General features: G+C 49.0%; 1 protein-coding gene across 10 annotated transcripts; it reads right to left on the minus strand.

Moving 5' to 3' along the window:
- Positions 1 to 490: 490 nt before the first annotated feature.
- Positions 491 to 15,952, minus strand: LOC142910212 (uncharacterized). Of its 10 annotated transcripts, none has more exons than XM_076059912.1 (7): positions 15,861 to 15,952; positions 13,483 to 13,722; positions 7,618 to 8,133; positions 6,358 to 6,482; positions 5,384 to 5,444; positions 5,187 to 5,238; positions 491 to 2,717 (listed from the first exon to the last, which is right to left on the minus strand). In XM_076059912.1, the coding sequence occupies exons 2-7, from the start codon at positions 13,637 to 13,639 to the stop codon at positions 2,651 to 2,653; spliced, it is 978 nt and encodes a 325-aa protein (XP_075916027.1). In that variant the 5' UTR covers positions 13,640 to 13,722; positions 15,861 to 15,952; the 3' UTR covers positions 491 to 2,650. The 10 variants fall into 10 exon arrangements, with proteins under 10 accessions (XP_075916027.1, XP_075916024.1, XP_075916021.1 ...); XM_076059909.1 differs by having other exon boundaries at positions 5,164 to 5,238; positions 15,861 to 15,951; XM_076059906.1 differs by having other exon boundaries at positions 5,164 to 5,238; positions 6,291 to 6,482; positions 15,861 to 15,951.
- Between the last annotated feature and the right edge of the window lie 2 nt (positions 15,953 to 15,954).

The following is a 15,954-nucleotide window of genomic DNA, read 5'->3' on the forward strand; positions in this document are numbered from 1 at the left end:
ACGCCGCCCCGCGGTTTGTTATTTAGGGTCGCGTTCCTTAATATTTGTTGTTTGAGTGAGCCTCGAGATTTATTGTTTTTCCCCAATCGTTGACGCGGTTTCAACACCATTCTCGAATTTGCGCGGCGCTCTGGTTTTGTGCGCGCGGGCGCGTCGAAGGATTATCGACTTATTTCCACGTCAGCTAAAGTTTCCACAGCCGCGTGATTTGCAACGTTCCGCGCGTACGAGCTTGTCGCCCCGATCGCACATTTAACGCCGAAACGCTAAAATAAACAACCGCCGGATGAACCGATGCGCGTACATCACTCACTCGTCCTCACTCACACTCCCCTCTCTCTCTCACACTCTCCCTCACTCGCTCACTCATCCACCAACATCCAACATCGGGGCCGGATTCGGGCGTGGGGGCGGGGGGCTTCAGGGGCTGCAGCCCAGGGGCCTCGTCCAGCTGAAGCGCCTCCAGAGGCGAAGTGAAAAGTGATTTCAGTTGCGCATGCTGAATTTTATTCGTCGTTAGCCTTGTAACAAAAAATATACATTTTATTTTTCTTTAACTTTGTTTTCCTTATTCTTAGCTCTTTCGGTAAAGTCACGTTGAAGGGAAACAATAAAATAATAAAATATATATAAAGTCACGTTGAAGGGAAACAATAAAATAATATATATAGTCACGTTGAAGGGAAACAATAAAATAATAAATATATAAAGTCACGTTGAAGGGAAACAATAAAATAATAAAAAATATATAAAACAATAAAAAAATGTATTGTTTCCCTTCAACGTGACTTTACCGAAAGAGCTAAGAATATGAATTACTGCAGTCACGAAAGCTTTAAATAAAAATGTTTTCCTTTTGAACATTTTTATCAGGGGGCCTCACAGTACCTGTAGCCCAGGGGGCTTACACAATCTTAACCCGGCTCTGTCTCCAGTGGACTCCTATTAGTATTTGCCCTAACACGCTGTTAAGGCTGGGGGGGGGCTACTGGGGGGTGTGGGTTCTGTTCTTGTAAGCGCACGGGAAGGGTGCGGGGTGCTCGCGTAGCCTTAGGAATGCGGAATTCGGTCGTGCGGGTCAAGAGGTCACGTGCGCGGGAATCGCGTGGTGAGGCGCAGCCACGTGTCTACCCCAACTGGCGATCTTCCCATCAGCATCGGGGCCCCTGACTTGTCACGGTGAACTTTCGGGGGCACACCACAACTATACGCACACTGCCTCCTCTCTCTCTCTCTCTCGCTCTGGTAGAGTTGGCTTCAGGACGACCGTAACGCCTCTCAGGACAATATATTACCGTGGAGGTGTCCTGTTGAGTTTGGCCAGGGCGGCACGGCGATAAGGGGGCGATAACCTATGAACGCAGACGGGGCGGTAAGATCACAGCTCACGGGCAGAAAAAGCTCGGTGGCTTTTTGCCACCGTAGCCACGATTGAAGGGAGGCATTCAGCCAGCAAACAACAGATCGTAGCTTTTTGGATTCGCTCTGAATTGGGCTAGGGGGTAGGTCACGTGCCAGGGGGCGAGATCCCACGGGAAGGGTCGAGAAAGCCCAGGAGGCGTTCTCGACGGTGGTCGTGGCCGAGGGCGGGGCCTTAGCCACGGGCCAGGAGCTGGTAAACCGGGCTCCCCACCAGGGACCGGGGCTCTGCGTTGACTCTCGTCATCTGAAGATCGACGATCTACGTTCGGGAGAAGCAGTCACCAACACGCGGACGAGGACCCAGGCCAGGGTGTGGATTTTGTTTCCAGGTCCTTCCGGATTTCCCCTTCCACATTTGAGAAACGTGAGTTTGAGTATTTGGCAACTGCTGTAAATGTCCACGTGATGATGATGATAAATCTAACTGGTAGAGCTCTAATTTGTAATGGCCAGGTCAGGGCCGTTCTGAGAGAGCTACGCAGCATCTCAATGGGGGGCCTTACCCGGTAAAAATAAAACGTGGTTTAGTTTCTTGTTCGAGTCTCGTGCACGACTTGCAAAACGGCGTCGCGAACAACATCACGTGTCCTCCTGCTAAGAGGAGTTCCAGCCCAGGTGAGTGTTGAACCTGGCACCTTTATTATCACCACCATCACCATCGCCACCACCACTACAATGTCTCCAGCAAACAAAACAGCCGCCAAGTGCCCTCACTCTGAGGGCAGGCAGGCAGGGAGAGAGGAGGAGGCCACGACAGACCACGTGACCCACAACCAACCCTGGGACACGGGAGCGACGTCAAACAGAACCGCGACGCGGGGGGGGGGAAGGGCGAGTCGAACGGACGACGCTTTTCTGTCGACGCTCGCATCGTTCCGGGAACGATGCGAGCGCCACCCCCCCCACGATTTACAGCTTGAAAATCAAGTCGGGGGGGGGGGGGGAAATTACTTTTAATCAACGTGAGGATAATAACAAAAACAATACCACACTCCAGTGGCGGACTTGCAAACGCTGCACACACAAACACAAAGATTCCCCGTGCCGCGTACAGCCTCACTAGGCTGCTGGGGGCTCGGTGTCAGTAGCCAGTGCACCAATGAAGGCCGGGAGAGAACCATCGGCAGGGCTTGTCACCATCAGCCTCCTCCTCCCCTTACACCTCCACCACCTCCACCACCTCCTCCACCTCCACCACCTCCACCACCTCCTCCACCTCCACGTGCAGCTACATCATCTCCACGGTGTCGCTGCCGTCTCCGCCGTCACCGGCCAGCACGTTGCTCCCGTAGCCGCTGGAGGGAGCGGAGAAAGTAGGCGAGGGTGATACGTACGTACCTAGCGTGAGAGTGATAAGAAGTACTAACCTAGCGTGAGAGTGATACGTATGTACCTAGCGTGAGAGTGATACGTACGTACCTAGCGTGAGAGTGATAAGTACTAACCTAGCGTGAGAGTGATACGTATGTACCTAGCGTGAGAGTGATACGTACGTACCTAACGTGAGAGTGATATGTACTAACCTAGCGTGAGAGTGATACGTACGTACCTAGCGTGAGAGTGATATGTACTAACCTAGCGTGAGAGTGATACGTACGTACCTAGCGTGAGAGTGATATGTACTAACCTAGCGTGAGAATGATACGTACTAACCTAGCGTGAGACTGATACGTAAGTACCTAGCGTGAGAGTGATATGTACTAACCTAGCGTGAGAATGATACATGCTAACCTAGCGTGAGAGTGATACGTACGTACCTAGCGTGAGAATGATACGTACTAACCTAGCGTGAGAATGATACGTACTAACTTAGCGTGAGGGTGATACGCACTAACCTAGGGTGAGGGTGATACGTACTAACCTAGCGTGAGAGTGATACGTACTAACCTAGCGTGAGAGTGATACGTACGTACCTAGCGTGAGAATGATACGTACTTACCTAGCGCGTGAGTGTGTACGTACGTACCTAGCGCGTGAGAATGATACATACTAACCTAGCGTGAGAATGATACGTACGCACCTAGCGTGAGGGTGATACGTACAAACCTAGCGTGAGAGTGATACGTACGTACCTAGCGTGAGAGTGATACGTACGTACCTAGCGTGAGAGTGATACGTACTAACCTAGCGTGAGAGTGATACGTACGTACCTAGTGTGAGAGTGATATTTACGTATCTAGCGTGAGAGTGATACGTACTAACCTAGTGTGAGAGTGATACGTACTAACCTAGCGTGAGAGTGATACGTACTAACCTAGCGTGAGAGTGATACGTACGTACCTAGCGCGTGAGAGTGATACGTACTAACCTAGCGTGAGAGTGATACGTACTAACCTAGTGTGAGAGTGATAGGTACTATCCTAGTGTGAGAGTGATACGTACTAACTTAGCATGAGAGTGATACATACGTACCTAGCGCGTGAGAGTGATACGTACTAACCTAGCGTGAGAGTGATACGTACTAACCTAGCGTGAGAGTGATATGTACTTACCTAGCGTGAGAATGATACGTGCTAACCTAGCGTGAGAGTGATACGTACGTACCTAGCGCGTGAGCGTGTACGTAGTAACGTAGCGTGAGAGTGACACGTACGTACCTAGCGTGAGAGTGATACGTACGTACCTAGCGTGAGAATGATACATACTAACCTAGCGTGAGAATGATACGCACTAACCTAGCGTGAGAGTGATACGTACTAACCTAGCGTGAGAATGATACGCACTAACCTAGCGTGAGGGTGATACGTACTAACCCAGCGTAAGAGTGATACGTACTAACCTAGCGTGAGAATGATACGCACTAACCTAGTGTGAGGGTGATACGTACTAACCTGGCGTGAGAGTGATACGTACTAACCTAGCGTGAGAATGATATGTACGCACCTAGCGTGAGAATGATACGTGCTAACCTAGCGTGAGAGTGATACGTGCTAACCTAGCGTGAGAGTGATACGTGCTAACCTAGCGTAAGAGTGATACGTGCTAACCTAGCGTGAGGGTGATACGTACTAACCTAGCGTGAGAGTGATACGCACTAACCTAGTGTGAGGGTGATACGTACTAACCTAGCGCGAGAGTGATACGTACGTACCTAGCGTGAGAGTGATACGTACTAACCTAGCGTGAGAATGATACATGCTAACCTAGCGTGAGAGTGATACGTACTTACCTAGCGTGAGAATGATACGTGCTAACCTAGCGTGAGAGTGATACGTACGTACCTAGCGTGAGAGTGATACGTACTAACCTAGCGTGAGAGTGATACGTACTAACCTAGCGTGAGAATGATACGTACTAACCTAGCGTGAGAATGATACATGCTAACCTAGCGTGAGAGTGATACGTACTTACCTAGCGTGAGAATGATACGTGCTAACCTAGCGTGAGAGTGATACGTACGTACCTAGCGTGAGAGTGATACGTACTAACCTAGCGTGAGAGTGATACGTACTAACCTAGCGTGAGAATGATATGTGCTAACCTAGCGTGAGAGTGATACGTGCTAACCTAGCGTGAGAGTGATACGTACGTACCTAGCGTGAGAGTGATACGTACTAACCTAGCGTGAGAGTGATACGTACTAACCTAGCGTGAGAGTGATACGTACTAACCTAGCGCGAGAGTGATACGTACTAACCTAGCGTGAGAGTGATACGTACTTACCTAGCGTGAGAGTGATACGTACTTACCTAGCGTGAGAATGATACGTACTAACCTAGCGTGAGAGTGATACGTACGTACCTAGCGCGTGAGCGTGTACGTACGGAGCGCTGTGTCGCGTCGCCCCGCGTGGTGTGGCGACCACTTGGGGAGTGGCTTTCATCCGGCGGTGTCAACCGGGGGGGTGGGGGGGGGGGGGGGGGGGGGGGGGGGGGGGTGGGGGGGGGGGTGGGACGAGGTCTTAAAATTCAGATTGTTTCTGTTCCACCACGGTGGCGGCAGCTGTGTTGGCGGTGGCTACCTGCAATCAGAGACGGTATCCTTCTCGGGGACCAGGCTCGGGGCGTTTCCTCCTCGCTCGTCTGCTGGGGAACGAGAAAAATCTACGCGGAACGTTGCGACAAATGGAACACGCGAACACGAACACAAACACATGCGCCGCCGTTGGCACGTGCAAAGTAGAGCAACGGTTAACAAATCTATAACAAGTATATAGATACAAACACCAATACCTTGTTTGTGTATCTTACCGGGTAAGCCCCCCACTGTGCTACTACGTGACTTGTTTAGTAGAAGCTACGCCGGCTATCACAAGTGACAGCTGAACTCAGTGGCTTATTGTCGTCGTCATCGTCGTCGTTATCATCGTCGACGACATCATCATCGTCGTCGTCATCATCATCGTCATCGTTGTCATCATCGTCGTCATTGTCATCATCATCACCGTCGTCATCATCGTCATCATCGTCGTCATCATCGTCATTTTCCTCGTCGTCATCGTCATCGTCGTCATCATCGTCATCGTCATCATCGTCGTCATCGGGTGGCAAATAAAGAGCAGCAGCCAAATGGCTCTGAACGCGTAAACGCAGGAAGTGTCAGGGTCGGGATAGAACCCATGACCTCCTGCGCACCAGGCGAGGTAGTTAACATCTCATAGCCACCGTGATGATGATGATGAGGGAGACACCGCAAACTCCAAATATATAGGTGTCAGGGGCGGGGATGTAACCCACGGACTCCTGTGTACCAGGCGAGGTCGTCAACATCTCAGCCATTGTGATGATGATCATGAGAGACACCGCAAACTTTAAATAAACAGCGGCAGCAGCAGGCGTCGTCAGAGTCTGGATCCAACCCACGACCTCCCAAGCACGAAGCGAGGCAGTCAACATCTCCGTAGCCACCGCAACGCCACCGCCGCTCACCGGGACGCTTGCCGGCGCTCTCTCTGCCCCACACGGTGCACATCAGGAAGGGGAGGATCGCCAGCACCGTTATGACCGACAGGAAGCTGATGGAGGCGCTGCTACTGCCGCTGGAGGGGAGCGTCGCCTTGTCTCCCGTAGACACCCCGGACGAGGGTGGGGAGGAGCGGGAGGTGGTAGTGGTGGTGGTGGCTACGAGATTGGGGAGGCACGGGGAGATACGGGGAGACACGGGTAGAAATGGGGAGACGTAGAGACACGGGGAAACAGAGAGAAAAAGTGAGACAGATACAGACAGCGAGACACAGACAGACAAACACAGACAGATTGCATAGCTGAGCGGTGTTGTTGGATGAAGTTCGTGAGGAGGAGGATTTGGTCTTCATCAATTCTGTGTCTGTCTGTGTCTATGTCTTTGTGTATCTGTGTCTGTCTATGGCTTTTATGACCTCCTGTCACAGGTGCTAGCAAAAGTGGCCACTCGGGATAGAGTCATCCCGTTGGGCGACTTCAATGCGCGAGGCACCTGGTCTGGAGTGATTGGAAGGCGTGGGCCAGATCAGCTCAATAACAACGGCAGGAGGCCGCTAGATTTTTGTGCAGCCCATGGGCTTGTAATTACCAACACGCTGTTCCGGCATCGGCGCATCCGCACAACATCACGGATGGATGCCGAGTCCAAGCAAGAACCATCTGCCGGACTACGTAGTGGATGCAACAGCGGATGTGAGCCCGTGCCCTTGAGACCAGAACCTGCCGTGGAGCCGATCTGGACAATGACCATCGGCTAGTCATCTGTAAGATGTGCCTGCCATTCTTCCACTCCGGCGGTGGGTGTACACCCAGGAGCCCATTCCAACCTAAAGTGGCCTGGTCTCAGCCGTGCACCCCAAGGGACGGACACTAAAATGGTTGATGGGCGTGCAGTCCACGACCCCTTGCGGAGCTCCGCGGTGGGAACTTTGGGCGGCACGCGGGGGGGGGGGAAGGGGGGGCACTCAAGCAAAGGGCGACTGCTAAAAATGCAGACGGGGAAAATTAACCAGATGGAGACGAAAATGATTTCACGGCCCAAGTTGGCGTGGGTGTTCATCCCAGAGCCGCGTCAATTATCATTTGGCATGACACGAGAGAGAGGAGCGGTGCAGCAAGCCGACAGGGAAGGACTCGGGCCAGACGCGACCGTTAGCTGCGAAGACGCCAAGATCAGGAGGGAAAACACTCGGGAGCCACGTCGGAGCATCGGCGCGGCCGGCACGGCTACGGCGCGGCCGGCACGGCTACGGTGCGGCCGGCCGGGAACACGGCGCCCCCCCCCCTGACGTACCATCGTCGCGCGTGCGAGCCTGGACGGGTGGCGACGAGGGCCCCGGGCTGGCCCCCGTGTAGGCCCGCACCGTCACCTCGTAGGGGGCCCACCTGGTCAGCCCGTGCAGCGTCACGCTCCTCCGGTACGCGGGCTGACGCGGCGTCCGGCGCCAGCCGCCCCCCCGGCTCGGCCGCCTTCCCGAGCCGTCCCCTTCCTCGTCCCCTTGGTGGTGGTCCCCTTGGTCGTAGTCACCGTGGTGGTCCCCTTGGTGGTCCCCTTGGTCATCGTCATCCCCTTGGTCATCGTCCCCTTCTTCTTCGTCGTCGTCGTCGTCCCCATCCCCCGAGCCGTCGTCTGCGTCTGCTGCGTGCGCCACGCCTTGGCTGGGCAGCTCCCTGTAGGCCACCGTGTACCCCGTGACGCCGCCGCCGCCGCCGTCTTGCTGGCCGTGAGCGGGTGGCGGCTCCCAGCTGACCAGCAGGCTGCTGGAGTTGAGGGCCACGCACGTGATGTTCTGTGGGGGCGCGGAGGGGGCTGTGGGTCGGGTTGGGATTGCGGTGGAGGTGACGGAGTGGGGGGGTGGGGGGGGGGTCACCGTGAGTCGTGGTAATTGGGAGAAACATCAGAAACCACCGCAACTTGTGAAAACAATGAGAATGACGCAGGGGGTGAAAAATTCAAGTTAGTCAATGGCTGAACCCCCCCAGACCTGCAAGCTAGTCAATGACTAACTTTAATGACTTCAATGACTAACTTCAATGACTAACAATGACTAACTTGCAGGTCTGGGGGGGAGGGTGGTGCTCAACTTTGTTGTTGTTGTTAAGGAGACGCCTTGAATTAGTGACTGCGAACATTCAATTAGCACCGCCATTGGATTCCCCACGACCTAACAAAAGAGCAAAAGCGGGAGCTTTACAATTCCAACGATGTGAAAACACAAACACATTAACACCACCGTAGGCGTGGTGACAACAACAACTCTCGTTAGGGACGTTAATAAATTAGTGGTGAAAAAAAGTTCCTTGAAAGCTCAATGAAAATTCCAAGTAAAATGCCATCATCATTAAAACCTTCCGGTTATCTGTGAAGTACCGTGAATGACACAAATACATTCAGCTGGCAGGGTAGCCGTGACATTCACATCCCTCTAACAGTCCCACAGAGGCCGCGTGCCCTGCAGTTAACTACACAGACACAATTAACAATCAACAGGGCACGTCACCACACAATAATAATTGGATCCTGTAACAATGACAATGGATCTCTCTCCCCTCCCCCCACACACACACATCCCCTCCCCCCACTCACCACATCCCCTCCCCCCACACACACATCCCCACACACACCCCCCCCACACACACATCCCCCCCCACACACACACATCCCCTCCCCACACACACACACACATCCCCTCCCCCCCCACACACATCCCCCCCCACACACACACACACATCCCCTCCCCATACACACACACATCCCCACACACACACAAATCCCCCCACACACACACACACATCCCCCCACACACACATCCCCTCCCCCCCCACACACATCCCCCCCCACACACACCACACACACATACATCCCCCACACACACACATCCCCTCCCCCACACACCACACACACACACATCCCCCCACACAGACGAATCAATAGGAGTAATGAGTGTCACACACAGTGCTGGTACTTGTTGTGTACGTGTTAGTGCGGTGTGTTCGTTTAAAGTTCTGTAGCGTCACGATGTGGCTTACTGGGGCTGACGAACACAACAAAATGAAGAAACAAAACTCTCTTTTTTGGTTCTTTTGGTAAAGTCACCACGTAGAATGAGAATAAAATAATAAATTGATCAAATAAAATAACACAGTAAAATTCTCACGACGTTTCGGCTACAACACAAGTGGCCTTCATCAGCGCTGTCCTCCAGACAGTCTCGTCCCTTCACCTGATGAAGGCCGCTTGTGTTGTGGCCGAAACGTCGTGAGAATTTTACTGTGTTATTTTATTTTATCAATTTATTATTTTATTCTCATTCTACGTGGTGGTGACTATACCGAAAGAACCAAAGAAGATGAATCCTTGCAGTCACGAAAGCTTTAAATCGAAACAGAACACTGGGGCTGACGAACACAACAAAATGAGTAAACAAAACTCTTTCTGTTAATGAGGTATTAAAGCTGTCGTGACCGCGATAAAATTACTCGTTGTGGTGTTTTTGTCGGTAAAGTCACGTGTGTAGAAGTACAATAAAATTATATTAAAACAAATCACAATCACGACGTTTCGATCACAACGCAAGCAGATCAACGCATTGACAAGCATCGATTACCAATCAACGCATTGACACACATCGATTACCAATCAACGCATTGACAAGCATCGATTACCAATCAACGCATTGACACACATCGATTACCAATCAACGCATTGACGAGCATCGATTACCAATCAACGCACTGACAAGCATCGATTACCAATCACGCACTGACAAGCATCGATTACCAATCAATGCACTGACAAACATCGATTACCAATCAACGCATTGAAGAGCATCGATTACCAATCAATGCACTGACAAACATCGATTACCAATCAACGCATTGACACACATCGATTACCAATCAACGCATTGACAAACATCGATTACCAATCAACGCATTGACACACATCGATTACCAATCAACGCATTGACAAGCATCGATTACCAATCAACGCATTGGCAAGCATCGATTACCAATCAACGCACTGACACACATCGATTACCAATCAACGCATTGACAAACATCGATTACCAATCAACGCATTGACACACATCGATTACCAATCAATGCATTGACAAGCATCGATTACCAATCAACGCATTGGCAAGCATCGATTACCAATCAACGCATTGACAAGCATCGATTACCAATCAACGCATTGGCAAGCATCGATTACCAATCAACGCACTGACACACATCGATTACCAATCAACGCATTGGCAAGCATCGATTACCAATCAACGCATTGACGAGCATCGATTACCAATCAACGTACTGACACACATCGATTACCAATCAACGCACTGACACACATCGATTACCAATCAACGCATTGACAAACATCGATTACCAATCAACGCATTGACACACATCGATTACCAATCAACGCATTGACAAGCATCGATTACCAATCAACGCATTGGCAAGCATCGATTACCAATCAACGCATTGACAAGCATCGATTACCAATCAACGCATTGGCAAGCATCGATTACCAATCAACGCACTGACACACATCGATTACCAATCAACGCATTGGCAAGCATCGATTACCAATCAACGCATTGACACACATCGATTACCAATCAACGTACTGACACACATCAATTACCAATCAACGCACTGACACACATCGATTACCAATCAACGCATTGACGAGCATCGATTACCAATCAACGCACTGACACACATCGATTACCAATCAACGCATTGGCAAGCATCGATTACCAATCAACGCACTGACACACATCGATTACCAATCAACGCATTGACAAACATCGATTACCAATCAACGCATTGACACACATCGATTACCAATCAATGCATTGACAAGCATCGATTACCAATCAACGCATTGGCAAGCATCGATTACCAATCAACGCATTGACAAGCATCGATTACCAATCAACGCATTGGCAAGCATCGATTACCAATCAACGCACTGACACACATCGATTACCAATCAACGCATTGGCAAGCATCGATTACCAATCAACGCATTGACGAGCATCGATTACCAATCAACGTACTGACACACATCGATTACCAATCAACGCACTGCCACACATCGATTACCAATCAACGCATTGACAAACATCGATTACCAATCAACGCATTGACACACATCGATTACCAATCAACGCATTGACAAGCATCGATTACCAATCAACGCATTGGCAAGCATCGATTACCAATCAACGCATTGACAAGCATCGATTACCAATCAACGCATTGGCAAGCATCGATTACCAATCAACGCACTGACACACATCGATTACCAATCAACGCATTGGCAAGCATCGATTACCAATCAACGCATTGACACACATCGATTACCAATCAACGTACTGACACACATCGATTACCAATCAACGCACTGACACACATCGATTACCAATCAACGCATTGACGAGCATCGATTACCAATCAACGCACTGACACACATCGATTACCAATCAACGCACTGACACACATCGATTACCAATCAACGCATTGACACACATCGATTACCAATCAACGCACTGACACACATCGATTACCAATCAACGCATTGACACACATCGATTACCAATCAACGCATTGACAAGCATCGATTACCAATCAACGCATTGACACACATCGATTACCAATCAACGTACTGACACACATCGATTACCAATCAACGCACTGACACACATCGATTACCAATCAACGCATTGACACAAATCGATTACCAATCAACGCATTGACACACATCGATTACCAATCAACGCATTGACACACATCGATTACCAATCAACGTACTGACACACATCGATTACCAATCAACGCACTGACACACATCGATTACCAATCAACGCACTGACACACATCGATTACCAATCAACGCACTGACACACATCGATTACCAATCAACGCACTGACACACATCGATTACCAATCAACGCACTGACACACATCGATTACCAATCAACGCACTGACACACATCGATTACCAATCAACGCACTGACACACATCGATTACCAATCAACGCATTGACACAAATCGATTACCAATCAACGCACTGACACACATCGATTACCAATCAACACATTGACACACATCGATTACCAATCAACGCATTGACACAAATCGATTACCAATCAACGTACTGACACACATCGATTACCAATCAACGCATTGACACAAATCGATTACCAATCAACGCATTGACACACATCGATTACCAATCAACGTACTGACACACATCGATTACCAATCAACGCACTGACACACATCGATTACCAATCAACGCACTGACACACATCGATTACCAATCAACGCATTGACACACATCGATTACCAATCAATGCATTGACGAACATCGATTACCAATCAACGCACTGACACACATCGATTACCAATCAACGCATTGACACACATCGATTACCAATCAACGCATTGACACACATCGATTACCAATCAACGCACTGACACACATCGATTACCAATCAACGCACTGACGAACATCGATTACCAATCAACGCATTGACACACATCGATTACCAATCAACGCATTGACACACATCGATTATCAATCAACGCATTGACACACATCGATTACCAATCAACGCACTGACGAGCATCAATTATCAATCAACGCATTGACACACATCGATTACCAATCAACGCATTGACGAGCATTGATTACCAATCAACGCACTGGCAAGCATCGATTACCAATCAAAGCACTGACGCCCCTCCCCCACCCATAACACAGCTTGATGAGCTAACGAGTAACTCTGTGTGTGACGCCACTTTGTGATCCTATGTTGTAAGAGTTTTATTATACTTGGTTCTTTCGGTTAAGTCACCACGTAGAAGGGAAATAATAAAATAATAAAAAAACATAATAGGCGAGAATTTTGTTTTATTGTTTTATTATTTTATTGTTTCCCTTCTACGTGGTGACTTTACCGAAACAACCGAGAAGATGAATCCTTGCACAGTCACGAAAGCTTTAAGTCTAAATGTTATTTTATAATTGCTTATGCCTCAAAACGTTGCTGTTGTGACGAGGACTTCACGTGAAGGGATGACACAAATAGACACTGCCTTTCCTTATTGTGAGAATATATAAATTACAAAAATATCACTCACCTCCTCCTGCTGCTGTTGCTCCTGCTGCTGCTCCTGCTGCTGCTGCTGTACCCGTGGCGTCGGTCTCTACACCGGCACAGGCGACGAGACCGACACAGCACGCGACACAGAGCCCCACGGGCACCAACAACGACGACGATCCCTGCAGCTCCGCCATCGTCGTCCTCGTCAAATCCTCCTCCTCAGTGAGCCTCGCCACGAGGCCTCGCTCTGTCTCCTCGTTGCCTGTCACGTGGCTCGCTAGCAGACACGGGGAGGGGGGGGTGAGGTGGGGGAGTGACGTGTGTGTGGGGGGGAGGGTGACAGGGCGTGGCTAACAGCCTTGGGGGGGTGGGGAGGGGGCTGACGTGTGTGGGGGAGGGTGATGGGGCGTGGCTAACAAGGCTTGGGGAGGAGGGTGTGGGGGGGAGAGTGACGTGTGTGGGGGGGGAGGGTGATGGGGCGTGGCTAACAAGGCTAGGGGAGGGGGGTGACGTGTGTGGGGGAGGGTGATGGGGCGTGGCTAACAGGCTTGGGGAGGGGGGGGATAGGTCATAGTTCAGTTATTTGGTATAGCCCTGTGAGCCATTCGGCTCTTGAATCGGGTGCAACCGCAACAAAAAAAAACTAAAACATGAACAAGAAAACATCTTGAAGTGACTTTGTGTGACTGTGCAAACAGAAAATCCAGGGAAAAACAGCAAAATATTCCACAAAAAGCACCGTACACCAACGCTGTGTGCACATAGCATGCGACATTTCAATTGCAACACAAGCAATCATCATCAGGTACAAATGCAAGAGAAAACAAACCTAGTTAACTTAGAAATGTAATGTAATACAACACAGAGAGTCGGCCAACATAACAGTCAACACCCCACCTGGTTGATCACGTTCTTCCAAAGGTTGCTCAATTTGAAAGAGAGACACACAGACAGAGACAGATATAACACAGAGACACACAGAGAGAGATACACACATACAGTGAGGGAAAAAAGTATTTGATCCCCAGCTGATTTTGTACGTTTGCCCACTGACAAAGAAATGATCAGTCTATAATGTTAACGGTAGGTTTATTTGAACAGTGAGAGACAGAATAACAAGGCCGTAGCCATGGAGTCAAGATTGGGGGAGACCAAATCTACCAGGGGGTCTGGGGTCCCCCCCCAGAAAGAAAAAATCTAAATTTTAAAACTAATTTCCTGACATTTCCTAAAATATTGAAAAATTTCGCTAACACATGGGATGGAATTTGTATTATTTGATACAATAATGTATAATATTGTATTACATTGCTCTGTGTTGTTTCTTTTTTAACTTTTCTTGTTTCATAGTATGTAATGGCAGAGATTAGGGATTCATAAAGTACAACGCAATCATATAAACACAAATCTACGCATTGTTATATGAAGACAAGTCCTGGTTTTGTGGCCAAGGTTTAGCGAAATTGTTGTTTTTATTAACATAGCATAGCAATTATTATTTAAAAAAATATTTTTATAGCAATATATTGGGGGGACATTTTGAGCATATTTGATTATTGTGGGGGGATATGTCCCCCACCAATATATATTATAATTATTATAACATATTATAATTATTATATATTATAATTACGGCCTTGTGTCAATGAGAGATTTGGAACTTTGGTGACTGCAGGAAATAATAATAACACGAGGACACGCAGAGAGAGAAAGCTCACTTATATTCTTGGTTCTGTCGGTAAAGTCACCACGTAGAAGGGAAACAATAAAATAATAAAAATATAAAACAATAAAATTCTCACGACGTTTCGACTGCAACACAAGAAGCAATCATCATCAGGTGTGAGAACCGCAGCAAGAAAATGTTCTTGCTGTGGTTTTCACACCTGATGATGTTCTTGCTGTGGTTTTCACACCTGATGATGATTGCTTCTTGTGTTGCAGTCAAAACGTCGTGAGAATTTTATTGTTTTATATTTTTATTATTTTATTGTTTCCCTTCTACGTGGTGGTGACTTTACCGACAGAACCAAGAATATGAATCCCTGCAGTCAAGAAAGCTTTAAATCAAAAGCTCACTTAATCAAACAAACTGAGTAAAACTTGGAAATGTAATGCAATGCAACACAGAGAGTCGGTCAACACACAATAAATGCATAGCCTGGTAGATTACTTTCTTACAAAGATTGCTCAACTAAGCGAGATAATTAAAGTGAACGCAATCAGGCGAGGGCAGGAGGCAAGGCCCCGCGTGGCAAGGCCCCGCGCTGTAAAGTTCCAACCTGGACATCGATTCCCATGCTCGCTGCTACTCAATTGACATCCCTACGAGAGAGCGAGGCTCTACCTTGGTAAACAACAACAACAACAACCACCACCACAACCACCACCACAACCGCGATGAGAATTTCTCACCTCGGATTTCAGTTCACGCACGGAGCGGCAGATTCCTGTTACCTCGTGACGTCACGCGGCAGCAGGAGGTGACGTCACTTGCGTGGTACAAGAC

This window comes from Petromyzon marinus, unplaced genomic scaffold (assembly GCF_048934315.1).
Source record: "Petromyzon marinus isolate PM22_M1 ecotype Great Lakes invasive population unplaced genomic scaffold, UKy_Petmar_22M1.pri1.0 PM_G_Scaffold_14, whole genome shotgun sequence".
NCBI classification, from domain to species: domain Eukaryota; kingdom Metazoa; phylum Chordata; class Hyperoartia; order Petromyzontiformes; family Petromyzontidae; genus Petromyzon; species Petromyzon marinus.